The 15201-nt window shown below is 51.8% G+C and overlaps 1 protein-coding gene across 6 annotated transcripts in view; it reads left to right on the plus strand.

Moving 5' to 3' along the window:
- ETS1 (ETS proto-oncogene 1, transcription factor) overlaps nt 1–15201 on the plus strand; it is a 118360-nt gene that overhangs the window by 65247 nt on the left and 37912 nt on the right. The window contains exon 1 of one of the 6 annotated variants that reach the window (XM_036448941.2): nt 10955–10982. The exons of the other annotated variants lie outside the window; for them this stretch is intronic. Coding sequence (XP_036304834.1) covers nt 10970–10982 — 13 coding nt within the window. The 5' untranslated portion in view covers nt 10955–10969. Of the gene's footprint in view, nt 1–10954; nt 10983–15201 lie in introns of those variants that run through there. 6 annotated transcript variants of the gene reach the window in all.

Here is a 15201-nt window from a genome sequence, read left to right on the forward strand (position 1 = left end):
ATCCCTGGCCTCACGCAGGCAGACCAGGCCTTTTACTGGAATCGTCCTTATCTGGACTTGGTTGCCCAACTGCTCTCCTTTGCGCCCTGGAGTCCTTTCTTTGATGGGAGTGACTTGGGCGTCTGAGCTTTGGGAGGAAAACTCCACGGATGAATCCAGAAAGCCAGGACTGGAACTGTGTCCTCCCTGACTGTCCCTTCCTGAGCCAGGCTGCCTTTCATGGCCAGGCCAGTGCATCCGTTTAGACTAGGGGTGTCGAACTCAATCAGAGAAGGGGCCAAAATCTAAAATCCAGCCTAAATCGCGGGCCGAATGGTTTACTGAACAGTCATAAACTGTCATTGTGATGGAAACGCAGCGGAGTGCAGTGATGACAGCGCGGTGCGGGCCACATTGCAAGGCCTGGCGGGATGGATTTGGCCCGCAGGCCTTGTGTTTGACACATGTGGTTTAGACCATCCTTTCTTTTTAAAAAATATATATATTTTATTGATTTCTTACAGAGAGGAAGGGAGAGGGATAGAGAGCGAGAAACATTGATGAGAGAGAAACATTGACCAGCTGCCTCCTGCACACCCCTTACCGGAGATGTGCCTGCAACCAAGGTATATGCCCTTGACCAGAATGGAACTAGAGACCTTTCAGTCCACAGACCGACGCTCTACCCACTGAGCCAAACCAGCTTCGGCATGGACCGTCCTTTCTTCCCCACACCCCTGTCCCTTCTGGGCCCCAGCCAAGGCCCCGGGAGACCCTCCCGGCCCCAGCAGACTTTCCCTGAAGTGCTTTGGGGCGGAAGGGAGGCGTCTGCAGGAACCCGGGCCCCGCTGGAGGATGATCGTTGCCAGTTGCAGGGGGTTGATTTATAGCCAGGATCTGGCACCTCGGAAAAGGGGATCTTGTGTCTTTAAACAGCTGTGCGCCAATGTGTGTAAATGGGCTTGCTAATCCGGTGACTAATTCAGTATATTATAAAGCAGTCATGAGCTGGCTGCCAAGGCAGGGCTGGATCCCAACTGGAGTGAGTGGGGTGGGAGGGGGAGGCTCAGAGAAGGCACTCTGAATGCTGCCAGCCCGCCCGGCTCTGGAAGGACCTGGAAATTTCATCTGTGTGTTCCCTGAATCTGAGTCAGCACTTGCCTTCCCTGTCCCCTTCTCCTCCATCTTTCCTACTCTCTCCAGCCCTTCCCCCTTCCTCTTGCTCCCTCCCCCCTCTCTCCGCCCTCCCCCATTCCTCAGATCAGTTTATTTCCCCATGTGAGGGTGGTGCCCGCTCCCTCTGAGTCAGGGCCCGGGAGCCAATGGGAACTGCTCTGGGGCATTCCAGGGGACAGAATTCATAACCCCTCTTGGGAAAGAATTTTCCAAAAGATCCCTTTGGTCACAGCATGGTGACTGCACCTTTCCCTGCTCACGTCCAGGGAGCCTGGCCAAGTGGGTGTGAGTCAGGAGCCCTGTCCTACTTGCCCTTCCTTTGTCTCCCTCCAAGGAGCACGAAATGACCAGAGAGAGCCAGGTCTGATGGGGACCTCATTCTAAAAAGTCAGTGTCACTGTGAATGAGTGCTGGGCCAGCCTGTGTAGTGCTGGGCCCCCCCTCATCTCCACATCTTCTATCGCAGAAGTGGGAGAGACCAGGTGTCTGTCTCAGGAAATGGATCCGCCTTTCCCACCAGGCTTCCCTCGCAGGTAACCCCTGACCTCTCATCTCCTTCACCCTGGACACTCGGGACACCAGTAGGCGCACACTCTTCTCCATTCAGAGCCTCCTGTCTCAGTAGCAGCAGGTGCCAGCCTGTGGCTCTTGCCTGGCCTTCGTTTTTCCCTGGAAGGAAACTCACTAGCTCTGCTATAGATTTATTTATTTTGATGGATATGCAATTGATGCTGTTCACGTGACACATGTTTCACCATGTCCGAGTGCAGAATCTGGTGGTGTTAGCTCTTCTCAGAGCTGTGCATCAATCATCATATCCGACTCCAGTACATTGGAACCTCTCCGAAGAGACCCCATGCCCGCCAGCAGTCAGTAGCTCATTTGGAGGAAAGATGAGGTGGGTGAGGCTGCGGAGCAGGGGGCGTGAGGAAGTGGACCTGTGTTTCCTGGCAGAGCCCCAGCCTTGGGCCTGAGGCCTAGAAGGGGAGCTCCCTGCATCATCCCAGTCTCTATGGACCATTTCCATCCCCCTCCCTTACTTACCCGCTTAGCTTTATTCTGGCTGCTCACTTGGTTAGGTGATGAGCGGAGGTAATAGCGCCTTCCCCAGCTGCAAGCACCATATTCAGTCCGGAGCTGGAGGAGGCTGTGGCGGCTACAATTCCCTAATAGCTTTCTGACGGGCAGAGCCATTTACTGGGGGGATGAGGGCTGCGCACCCAGCCTCTCGCTCTCCCACCTGACACAGGCTGGCAGGCAGGTGCCGAGTGGCTTCTGCTCCCGCCTCCTTTGGCATCTGGCACTTTTTCTTTGCTCTCCACCCAGGGGCCTGTCAGCCCATTGATCTGGACATTGGTTCTCAGACTCTGGGGTTTGCTGCTGGGGGAGATATCTGAAGCTATCTGCTCCACAGTGGGCTTGTGAGATGGCCCCAGTCAAGAGGTGTCAGGGGGTCAAAACTGGTTTGGCTCAGTGGATAGAGCATCGGCCTGAGGACTAAAAGGTCCCAGGTTCGATTCTGGTCAGGGGCATGTGCCTTGGTTGCAGGCACATCCCCAGTGGGGGGTGTGCAGGAGGCAGCTGATCAATGATTTTCTCATCGATGTTTCTAGCTCTCTATCCCTCTCTCTTCCTCTCTGTAGAAAATCAATAAAATATTAAAAAAAAAAAAAAAGAGGGGTCAGGGGCCATGAGGAGAAGGCCATTCTGAAAGGAGAGAAACAAACCTGCAGAGGCCAAAAGAGCTCACAGCTAAATGCATCTCTCCTAGAACCCTTAGCCCCTGACCTCTAAATGCATTGGCATGTAGACCCGGAGCTGCTTGGGTAGCCTCGGGGCATGACCTTTTGGAGTGGCACCTACGGCCTCATGAATAAGATACGTCATGTTCACCGTACGGGCCGATGCCACAGATTTCAAATTCTGGCCGTGGCAGGGTTTGCGGGATCCCCTCAACCCTGTCACCGTGTCTTCGTTCCCCTACCTGCAGCACAGCTGGGACCGAGGTGGAAGGGATAGAACCTTTGAATGATAGGATGGTGATCTGTTCTCACCATCAGTGCGTTTAGGTGAAGGTCAATAATGGATCCCTGTCATATACTGCCGCCTTCACTCTTCCTGGATGGGTAGGAGAGCGCCTCACATTTTAGAGCCCCCCGGTGTCCTGCACATGAAGATGGCTGGCTTTACCACCCGTGGTATTCCACTGGCATCTCTGCCCAAAAGGAAGGTCTATCAGAGAGCCTGATCATTGTTACCAAAAACTGGGTGGCAACAGGTGGCATCCGGGGACTGAAAATTTCTGTCGTGTTTGTTAGATCTTAGGATGGGTCATTTCTCCGTGGTTCTTATGAACGTGGAGAGGTGCAGTGTTTGTCCAAAATGAAGATCTGGGAGCTTGATAGCAGTGAAGCTACGTGTCAGTAAACACGGCGGTGTAGAGGAGAGAAACACAGCAGACAGGGCAGCAAGATGTCTAGAATGAGTAACCGTGTGGCCAAGGGCAAGTTGATGTCACCCCCTTGAGCCTGTTGTCTCTTAGACCAGGTGTTGTCTAAGTCCCTTGGGGGGATGGTGTGGGACCAGTGGCAGAGCAGGCTCCTCCCCTTCTCCCCGGGGAACCTACTCCTCATGCATCCTAGTAGCCAGCGGGGAGCACACCGCTCCAAGAAATTGTCCAAGTTTCACAGAAACTTCTGTGAATTCCTCTTCCTGCTTTGGCGCTGGAGAGAGCATCATACATCCTCTGGCCACGGTGAGGGTAGCTCAGAGGAGCAGAGACCAGTGTGACAGGGAGATAGTCTGATGCTCAAGGCCACAAAAATGGGCAAAGCTGAAGAGATGTAGAGGCCAAAAATGACAGATTGGGTAGGTCCAGGCAAACTTGGGAGTCGCCACCGATAGATAGGTTTCGCGGTGAACTTAATGGTTTAGGGGGAATACCCATAATCCCTTTGTGGCCATCTCTCTGGATCCTAAGCACCTCCTTAGCAGCTCAGGAAACGTGAGCTGGGACTCTGAAACCATTACCTAAATCCCTTAAAGCAACAGATTCCTGACTCCTCATTACGGACATGAGCTTGGATTTCCTGTACGGAACGGCAGCGTGGGGCCTTTATTTCACGAGTTACTGAGCACCTGGAGCCTGATGCCGTGAAGTCCAGCTGCTCCATGTTAGGGCAGGGCCATGGTTTTGTGGTGCCTTGAGCTGGTGCGCAGGCGCCTCTGAAGGCTGTGATAGGTGCCGAGACGGGCTGACTCATGAACTTGCCAAACGCTCTGGGCAGGAAGATTTGCATCTTTGACATCAGCCTGGCTTCAGGGTGGCAGTGTGTGTCTCTGCCTTCTCCCTGCTCCTGCCATGTGGCTCCCACGTGGCTTTCTTGACTTACACTGGGGTGATTCAGCGAGGGCCCTTGGGAAGGGACAGCTTAGCCTGTTGGAAGCAGGGGGTGGGGGAGGAGTCTAAGAAACAGCGTTTCCGGGAAGTACTGGACCAGGTGAGGTGGGCCAAGCACCCACTTACTAGTAGACCTTCCCAGTTTGGTGTAGTTTAGGTAATCAGAAGGTTTTGGTCTCCACCATCTGCTTAGCACAGATGATGCATAGGCATGTCTGCTTGCGGTGGCTTGATCCATGTTACCTTGGTGATGCTGGTGGTTCAGGTGTCTTAGACCACCCTACAGAGGTGACTCCTGCACTTGGGAAGTCAGTAAGAAAGTGTGGGGTGTGGAAGTAACACCAGTTACTTCCAGTCCTTGAGTGCACTGGCCCAGCCGTGTCCAGCCCACGCCTGCTCTGTGTTTCAGGTTTTAAACAATAAAACATTGGACGTGCCCACCTCCGGGTCCCTCTGAATGAGGTGCCCTTCCCCGTATAGTGTCATTGAAACATAACCTACGCCTATGGTCAGCAAACTGCAGCTTAAGAGCCACATGTGGCTCTTTGGCCCCTTGAGTGTGGCTCTTCCACAATAGACTCACCACGGCCTGGGTGAGTCTATTTTGAAGAAGTGGCCTTAGAAGAAGTTTAAGTTTAAAATATTGCACTCTCCAAAGAAATTTCAACAGTTGTACTGTTGATATTTGGCTCTGTGGACTCATGGGTTTGCCAATCTACTATATCTACCTGGAAAGGAAGACAATGATCATGTGTATGTTTTTTTCTGCCTACTTAGTGTTGCTTTTCTAGGGGATGTCTGTATTAAGCTCCCAGTTTCTTGCCTTTGGGGGATTCCTGGGACTGTGGGACGGGATCCAGGGGTGCAGTTGTGGCTCTGTGGTTGCCCAGTACTGTTGAGGGTTGTTGGTGGACACTCACAAGGAGGCAGGAGGTCATGCAGCGGATGACGGCCTGGAAGCACACTCCCGGGTCCACACGCCTGCTTCCCTGGCCCTGGCCGGCTCCTTTTCAGTTTGGTGTCTGTCAGACTTGTGTGGCCACTACTGGCCCTTTTCAGTGAGGATAAAGAATATAAGTAGCACAGTCAGGAGGGATTAAAACTGTCCCTCCAATGTTACGAAGGAACTACCCAAAGGGGCTGAAAGACTGGTCTTTCCCAAGACATGAGGCACACAGTCCTGCATTTCAGCTCTCGGCCTCTATGATGCTCCACCGAAGTGGGTAGGGGGGACTCGCTCATGGGAAAGCTCTTCTGTAGCGTCCTATGCATGTGTGAGCAACGGCCCTGTGAGGACTGCTGTTCCCGGGACCACAGAGTCGACCTCCATCTACTGCTCAGTCCTCTGACATCCCCTCCTTCCTTCGACCTCTGCGCAGAAAGGTCTTCGCTGCTTTGGGCTGGGCTGAGCAGTGGTTACTGTTCTGACCTCCTGTCCTCACAGGGGCTGCGTGTGAGCAGCAGCCCAGCTAACGACTTGGCTAGAGAGATCCTGTAGATTAAGAAGCGGCCATGTGAGAAAGAGGGAGCCTGTTCCTAAGCAGGCCACGGTCTTGGTGACCTCATCTTCCTCCCAGCTCGAGTCCAGTTGGAGCTGTGTGTACAGGGCAGACATCCAGTTCCTCCTGTCTGGGACCCACAGTGGCAGATATAAATAGACCGAGACTTTGTCTGCAGCCATTGTTCTCTAAGCGCCCATTGTTTCTGGAAGTGGAGTGGCTGCAGCAGTTGAGTGTCAGGCATGCTTGCTCTCTCTCCTCTCTCTCCCCCCTCCTCCGTATCTCCCTCACACACACACACACACACACACACACACACACACACACACACACACACTGTGCAGAGACCTGAATCCCAGCTCTGCTGTTCTCCTCAGCTGCCTTGTGAGAAACCTGAGGGAAAAACAGGTCCCACGACGGGCAGACCAGCTGGCTCTATAGGAGCTACTGCCCAAGTCTTTCCATGATGTATTTGAGGCCAAGACAAGGCTGTGTGGGTCCAATGATGGTCAGGCCAGGAGGATTTGTAACTGGTTGAGCAGCTGTACCCAAAGGGTCTTGGTTAATGTTGGTGTCGGGATGATGGAGGGTCTCTGGTATTACCTTATGGGGCTCAGAGCTTGGCCATTGCCTCTTCAATGCTTTTGCCAGGGGCTCCGATTAGAGAAGGATGCTGGAAGCTTACTTAGTCAGTGGCAGATGGTGCAAAGCTCATAGGACGAAGACAGATGCATGATATAAAAATGACCTCTACATGTGAAAACATGGACCAGAACAAGGGGATGTTTAATGCAGACAAATGGAAAGCTCTACTTGAGGTTACTAGGATTCTGGTGGTGCCGGCATGGCTCAGTGGCAGCGACTGAGCAGGGGCCTGGTGGGCAGGGTGCATGGGTGGCTTTTGGAGAGTGGCTGTTAGAAAAGGGAGTGTTTGTCTGCACCAACAGAAGTGGGCGGAGCAGGATGGTTACCCCCATGTCCCCATTTCGTTCCTGGGAAGGGCGGGGTTCACATAAGATGCTCAGAGGCTCTTCTTAGGAATAAAGGCTTCCAGGATTGCTTCTGGGTGGGGGAATGGCCAACACCATGCCATCACGAAGGGATCAAGGGATTTTAACACCTGGACAGAAGTGATAGCAGAGGGACCAGTGAGAAAGGGTGAGAAGCTGGTAGACAAGGAAAGATGAAGTGGTTCTACGTGGTTCCTACCAAATGGAACCCGGTCCAATGGATAGAACTCCTAAGAAGGCCGATTTGAACTCAACATGTGTCATTCCAAAACAAGTATTGTAGCCGAAACCGGTTTGGCTCCGTGGATGGGGCGTTGGCCTGCGGACTGGTGTGGGGGGTGGTCCCAGGTTGGATTCCGGTCGGGGGCACGTTGCCTTGATTGTGGGCACATCCCCAGTGGGAGGTGTGCAGGAGGCAGCTGAGCGATGTTTCTCTCTCGTCCATGTTTCTGACTCTCTATCCCTCTCCCTTCCTCTCTGTGGGGAATCAATATAATATATTTAAAATAAATAAAAACAAGTGTTGCAGTCCATCCATGGCTTGAAGAGCAGACAGTGACTGAACATGTTGGGTGAGGAGCTGCTAGGAAGGACCTCGACAGACCTTACCAGAGCATGTGGCCGTTGTGTCCCCGGTCCTGCCCTGCCTAGATTGTCCTGACTCAGTAGCAGGGGTTCCTTTGTGGATTTGGAAAGCTCGGGAAGGAGATGTTTGACCAGTGTGTTGGCCTCTTGGGATTTGTCCCTGTGCTGAGAAAAACGGGCTCCTATGTTCTTACTTTTCATTGTGGTTTCCCCGGGGTTGAAATCAGACAGTTTGCCCTGTGCGAGTGTGTGCGAGCGCGCGTTTCCTCCTCTCCCAGATTTATTTATTAAAAAGGAAACACATCTGCATGAGAAGCCTCAGAACACAGGAAGAATGTCCACTTTGTTTTTCTTGCCGCAGCACCGAGACATGGGGTTCAGCTTCCTCCGAGGCGTTTTGAAGACTGGCTTTCATCTCCAGCAGGGCTCTTTCCCATTGGAAAAAAAAGTAAAAAAAAAAAAAAAAAAAAAAAGTGGCCCTTTTCTGGTTTAAAAAATTATTTGAATAGTGTGTAAATAAATAAGAAAGCCGAGAGAGAATTTCCCTTCCAGACGGATGGGAAAATGCTACTTTCTGAACACACCACTTATGGGGCATAGGTGGCTGGTTCTTCCAAGCCCCCTGTGTCCCTTTATTCTGGTTTGAAATGTTCCAATATTCCCTTTCCCCGGCAATTCCTTTCTTTCCTCCTTTTCTGCTTTGCCATCCCTTCTCTGGTCCTCACCCAGCTCTTCGCTCCACCTTTGCCTCTCCCAGTACCTACCTGCTGCTCGTGGACCCTGCCCATTGCTGGCGGCTCCCTCCTTGGGCTTGAACTTGTCCTGTTTTCCCGGGTAGCCTTCAGCGACGGACGGAGCCACACTGAAGAGGCCTGTCTCTGTGTTTGTTTCCTGCGTGGGAGGGGAGAGGCAGGCCTTGAGAAAACAGTTCAAAAGTGCAGAAAAACGTTGCCTCTTCCAGCCCAAATAAACGGGCTCCGCTCCATTTGTTTGCCCACATTTTCTCCTCACCCTCCTCCACTTTGCCCAGCCCAGCCTGCCCGGTGATGCTCAGGAGCCCCTGCCATGCCTAGCTTGGCCCCAGACCAAGTGCCCGGTGGCCCTCACACGGCCGGGGCCATGGGTCTAATGCGGGGTGGATCCCTGAGCTCAGGTGTCTCAGCTGCTGTCAGCAGAGAGCCCTGGGATTGGGCTGCCTCCCTTTTCCAGAGAGAACCCTCTTTGGAGAGAACTTGATGGCGACAATGAAAGGAAATGTTCTTGTGTTCATTGTGAGTATTAAACTAAAGAGCTGTGAAAACGCCAAAGCCTACTATATATAGTAGGTGCTCAATAAATTATAGTAATTGGGACTTGTTTCTGCCAACCTTCCCACCCTGGCTTTGAACTCTGCCAGCAGGTGGGGGGAGGATACGCCTGGTTCCGTGTCTGAGGGTCTGGGCAGCTCATCTTGGTTAAACCACTGACGTGACCTGTGTGCGCCTCAGTATCTTCATGTCTGTGACGGAGACAGTCCCCAAACCTGGTTGTTTTCAGGATCATATATTAGGAAATCTTTTCTAAAACATAAAATTTCACTCCGACAGCAGGACTGCAAATTACAGCCGGGAACCCAGTGAGATAGATGAAAATGCATTGGGTTCACCCAGTCACCCCTCTCGGCGGGATCTCGGGGTGCGAGGCCTTAGACCTGCCATGTGGGAGTGGCAGTGGGAGCTTGGATAACAGTGAGATGTCAGGTGTGTCCCGTGTGTTTCTTGAGGGGGTTATTCTGTGCCATGCTGGTAGCAAAAGCCTTTTACCTTGAGAGTGTTGTAGGTGAAGGCGGGGCCGGAGCTTGCCCTCCCTCAGAGGCGTGGGATCTGTAAGGGACCAATCGCAGGCCCCTGGCTCTCTGCCAAGTGCTGGTGGCCAGGGCCCAGGCCTCGCTTTTTCCTCCCAAGTAACCTGCAGTCCCGGCTGGCTCTGTTTTCATCACGCTGCTCTGGGATGCCTGGTGTGGTGGGGGTCAATTGGGATCAGCCATGCAGTGCTGGTGGGAACCACGGGGAGCACTCTGTAGAGGGCCCTGCGTGGTCATTTCAGAACAGCAGCTTTTAAAAGTGCTCTGTTGCGAGAATCCTAACCCCCATAGTGAAAACCTCCTCTTAAATTGTGAGAGGTTATTCATTTAGGGGCCCCCGGATGACTGGGGCCAAAAAAGCAGCTTGGGTCTCGGCAGTTCCAGGCCTAGAGAAAAAGAGGTTGGAGTGCAAAGCTATGGTTTTGCTTTGTGTCATATTGAGTCCGCGATGGCATGCTTAGTAAGTTTTAAAACCCAAAGGACCTCAGGCCCATGGGATCCTGTAGCTGTGAGGTGTTTTCAAGGCAGGACACATATGGTAGGTCATTATTGCCACAGGACGACTTGCCCTTTAGCAGATCGGAGGATGCAGAATAGATAAGAAGTCAGTTTGTTCTGTAAAACCAAGACCCAGTTTCAGGGGTTGTCAGTTTCCACTTAGGTCTCAGAATCTGCTTATTTATTTTATTTTATTTTATTTTATTTATTTTTTTTCTTTCATTTTCTCAGTTAATTAGTTGTACCTCAGGAAATGGCCAGATTCCTTCTTTTGGCTCCCTCTAAGCATTGTGAAATAAAGTCTTACGGGTGTTTTGTTTTCTTTTTTTAAAATCTTCATGTTTTACAAGATGTGTTTCCGTTCAGTTTGTCACCAGCACTGTATTGATCACCTACTATGTGCTTTGGCATTTTCACACGCACTGACTCGAACCCTCACCTCGGGGCAGGTACAGAATCCTAGAGGGCAGCCTGCCCTGTCTCCCTGATCTCTGAGACCCATCTCCTGCACCTTCCCGGCCAGGCCGCTAGGGAAATCACCTCCTGAGGAGTCCTTCTGGCAGGGAGTCACTCATTTATTCAAATGTTTCCTCTTTGGTGAGGGTGGGAGGGTTGAACCGTTCTAAGGGAAAGAACCGGAACACGGAGCTGCAGGACCCAGGGGCCAGTTGTGATTTCTGGCTCCGATCCTGGAGCGGAAGAGCCTCGCCGGGTCCTCCCCGAGCACCTGGGATTGATTTGGGCTGCGCGCTGACTTTGAAACATTTGCCGAGGTGGAGGACGGCGAAGGGGGTAGGAAAGAAATAAATCCAGCGATTAAAAATAGCTTTTGCGTGTCAGGTGCCTGAACGAATTTGGGAACATGTCTGCAATCCCTTTTGTCTGGCAGGTCCGAAACCCCGGCGCTGCCGAATTACAGCCGCTTTCATTTGTTTTTCCTGCTCCCCGACCATGTAATGGTCAAGGGCTCATTGGAACCATGTGTGAGCCTGGTGAGTCACCAGATCCTCAGGACTTCGGTGGGAGTAATGTGTTAAAACGCCTTTTAGGGGCTGGGACAGAGTAGGGGGGCGATGGGGGGAGATTGAAGGGGAGAAGGGAGAGGACTGAAGTCACTTCCTACAGATGTTGAGCGCGCCCAGCCTGTCTGCAGGCGTCTTTCCCAGGCCTGGAGGCAGGGCTGAGGCAGCTAGGAGCATGCTTTGCCTTCCGAAGGGCCATGTCCTTGGTCCTGGGGCAGCTGTCCTCTGTGTAGGGGCATTTGTCTCCGAGTTGGCACGTTGTACCCCAGCAGCCTGCTCTCCCTAGGGGGCAGGGTGCGGGTAGCAGAACCCAGACGGTGTGATGGGAGACAGTCTTGCATTTTTGGTCAGTCAGTTCCCTGGGGGGTGAACTGGGGGTTTTCTGAGCAGCTTCTTTCTCTTTCTTTAGCTCCGTTTCCTATTGGCTGGTGATGTCCAGGGGGGTGGGCATTAAGAGAAGGGCAGCCCTACTCAGATTGGCTCAGTGGATAGAGCAACCAATGGTCTGCAGACTGAAGGGTCCTGGGTTTGATTATGCTCATGGGCATGTACCTGGGTTGCAGGCTTGACAACCAGGAAGCAACCAATCAATGTGTCTCTCTCACATTGATGTTTCTCTCTGTCTCTCCCCCTTCCTTCCCCTCTCTCTAAAAATCAATGGAAAAATATCTTTGGGGTGAGAAGAAAGAAAGAGAGAGGGGGCAGGGGAGGGAGGGAGGAAGGAAGGAAAGGGAAGGAAGGAAGGAAGGAAGAAAGGAAGGAAGGAAGGGAGGGAGGGAGGGAGAGAGGGAGGGAGGGAGGAGAAGAAGCGCAGTTGCATGTTTCCCTGACTGATCAGAGTCTCTTTGGGGGCTCATGGTGTCCCATTATTTGGGGTCCTGATGGACTGTTTGGTTAGCCCATCGAGGGCACTGAGCCATTTTTTGCTTAGGTCTTGCAGAAGCCAAGAGTCCTGCTTGTCCCTCATTGCTCTGTCACATCATTAAGTTTATGAAACAGCTGAGGGGCTGAGGAGGGACACACCCTCCCTCCTTTGCATTGACCTCAGCCAGGATCCTTTGGATTACGCCAGCTCCCTCCAAGACAAACACTGCCCGCCACGTTCCTAGGGCCTGCAACAGGATTGGAATCGGGGTGTAGGATAAAGAGGACCCTTTTCTGGTCCCTTCATTCCTAGTTCCATCCTGATCAATCGGCAAGAGAGTCTGTTTTGATTTTCTCCACATGCTTCTGAGATGGTAGTGTTTTCACTGGTAAATCCTCTTACAGGCCAGGGCCAGCTGCCCAGGGCATTCCGCGCTGGTGTCAGTTAGCAGTCACTGGCCACAGCCCCTGTTCTATTTCCATTGATCTGAATGAGTAAATGCATCCTCTCTCCTACACCGGGACTTGTTCTAGGCCAGTGGTCGGCAAACTCATGAGTCCACAGAGCCAAATAGCAACAGCACAGCCATTGACATTTCTTTGGAGAGCCAATTTTTTAAAACCTAAACTTCTTCTAAAGCTATTTCTTCAACATAGACTTCCCAGGCCGTGGTATTTCGTGGAAGAGCCATACTCAAGGGGCCAAAGAGTCACGTGTTGGCTCGCTCGAGAGCCGTAGTTTGCTGACCATGGTTCTAGGCTGTTTGGCACCTGCCTTTGGGCACTTGCCAGAAGCCCAGCCTTTTTGCACTCTCCTGGTGAGAGCCACGGTTCCTGGGGGCTGTGGGGGAGGATGATCCTAGGGTCTCCTACTTGTAGGATGTGGGTGTCAAAGGGAGCGCACACCCTCGCTTGAAATCGTCTCTCTCGGATCCGACTTCTCCACTTTCCAGAAGGCGGTAGGGTCGCTTGCCATGTGGGCCTGCGCATGCGATGTAGAGCTAGATGTGAGCACCGTGGAGAGGAATCCAAAGCCTTCTTTTCTTTTTTCCACGAGTGTATCTGCCTCCCCTAAGCTTTCTTAGGATGACCCTCCTCTATCTCAGAGATACTCCCACCACAGTGAAATGTTTGTGGGTGAAATGACATGTTGTCTGAGGTTGGCTTCCCAGGTCTTCAGAGTGTGTGTGTGTGTGTGTGTGTGTGTGTGTGTGTGTGTAGATGAAATAATAACTGGTAGGGTTGATCGATTTGGGGTAGAGATTCATTGTGTTCTTCTCTCTACTTTGGTATGTGCTTGAAAATTGCCATAATGAAAAATGTGACACCCTGTGCGGGATGTAGACACTGCAGGTCCACAGACCTCATTTTTAGCACTGCATGGAGTGGCTATGTGATCGCATTAGTGGCAACACCCAGATAAGAACCCGTGGCTTTAGACCAGCAAACCAAGTCAAGCCCAGTGCCCGTCCCAGCGGATGCCTCTTTGTTGTCATCAGAATCCTGCCTTTCCATTTGTGCCAGGTACTCTTTTATCCCTCCCCCACCCACCCCCCCACCCCCCCATGAACAAGCTTTCTTCTTGGTTTTCTTTCTCTTTAAGAAACACATTTTGGTGAGATTCTATGTAACTAACTCACTTTATAGTATGTGACTTGGGGTGACCTTGGACAGGGAAGGAGCCAGGTGGGTGTGTCACCTGTGTCTCTTTGTAGGGAAGGAAGACTCACTACTCAGTTCCAAGAGGGGAACAGGTTGTATGGCTTTTATTTACGTCATTAGGGGACCAGCCACCTGAAATTCTGTCTTTCTTCAATCCAGGAGTGGTTTTAAGTTCTTCATTATTTCCTCAACTGTATTTAATTTTCAGATTAGAACTGAAGGTCCTGGTTTGTGTGTTTTTCTCTCTCGGCCAAAAACATTTTAGTGTGTTTGGATCTTGGGTCGATACCTATTTGTAGCAGCAATGGGAGAGTACAAGGACCTTGGACTTCAGTCTTGAACGGTTGGGTTCCAGCCCTGCCTGGACCCTCCCAGACCTGGGACTTGAGGCCAAGTTCTTGAACTCTTGGGATCTCGGCTCCTTGTGATGAGTACCTTCCCAGGCGCTTCGAAAGTTTCAGGGGGTGAGGATATTGTGAAATAGCATATGGGAAGGATCTTGGTGGACTCAAAGCAGTTTTCAGCGGGAAGGACTATTATTCACGTGTGGCTTTCCTTTCATGCCGTCCTTGCTTGGACAATACCCAGCAGGCACCACTAGCATCGTCATGGCAATCGAGAGGGTTTGGCCAGCCCAGCGGTTGCCTAAGACTGAAATGCGCACCGGTCCTTGGCTGTCTTCCTCACCCTCATCCCAGATGCTCCAGCCCTTCCTGTCACTCAACTTGAGGATGGCAAGAGGAGGACTATCTCAGGTCAAGAAGGCCAGATGTCTTGAACCTCTCCCAGGACAAACCCCACTGCGGCCTCAGATTCTGTGCAACCCTGTTGCTCTGGGAGCGGCTCAGGGTGGAGAAGTCACGTGGACCGCCCCTGACATGGAGCAGCCCTGGGCTTGGAGGTATACACACGAGTGAATTGAAACCTTGTTCTCCGTGTGAGTTAAAACATCCACTGGCGTACACGCTTTTGTTCGGGTTGAGGCCACCGTGAAAAAGCAGCAGATGTTTCCCTGCATTGAAAAGGCCACAGGTTCGTTACACGCCCACGGGTTAGAGGAACGCTACCTGCTCGTTTCCGCCTCCTCACTGCAGCCCCGCTAAGGCGGCTGGGCCTGTAGTTATGCCCTCGCTCCAGTACAGCTCCTCTCAGAAACTTAGGGTGATTCTTGTAAACACTAACTCCGAGGTAGAGTCCTGAAGAATCATGTTAATAAGAAGTCCAATTTTTTTTTTAAACATTTCTTTATTTATTTCAGAGAGGAAGGGAGAGGGATAGAGAGATAGATACATCATTGATGAGAGAGAATCATTGATCTGCTACCTTCTGCACACACCCAACTGCACCCTACTGGTGATCGAGCCCACAACCTGGGCATGTACCCTTGGCCGGAATCGAACATGGGACCTTTCAGTCCGCAGGCTGATGCTCTATCCATTGAGCCAAACCAACTAGGGCTGAAGTCTAATGTTCTTATCATGTATCTATGTTCCCAGTTTCTAGTGCCCTTGCTGGTGGGAATCTCCCCTGTATTGATGTAGTCTTTCCCCACATTGGGTGTTCAGCATGTTGACACATTTTGAGACAGATGTGCTATTTGAACGGAAGATGCAACAATGACCGTGATGAGCACAAAGGCAGTTTTAGTTCTTGTCCGTAAAAT

This window comes from Pipistrellus kuhlii, unplaced genomic scaffold, assembly GCF_014108245.1.
Source record: "Pipistrellus kuhlii isolate mPipKuh1 unplaced genomic scaffold, mPipKuh1.p scaffold_m20_p_20, whole genome shotgun sequence".
Classification (NCBI taxonomy): Eukaryota; Metazoa; Chordata; class Mammalia; order Chiroptera; family Vespertilionidae; genus Pipistrellus; species Pipistrellus kuhlii.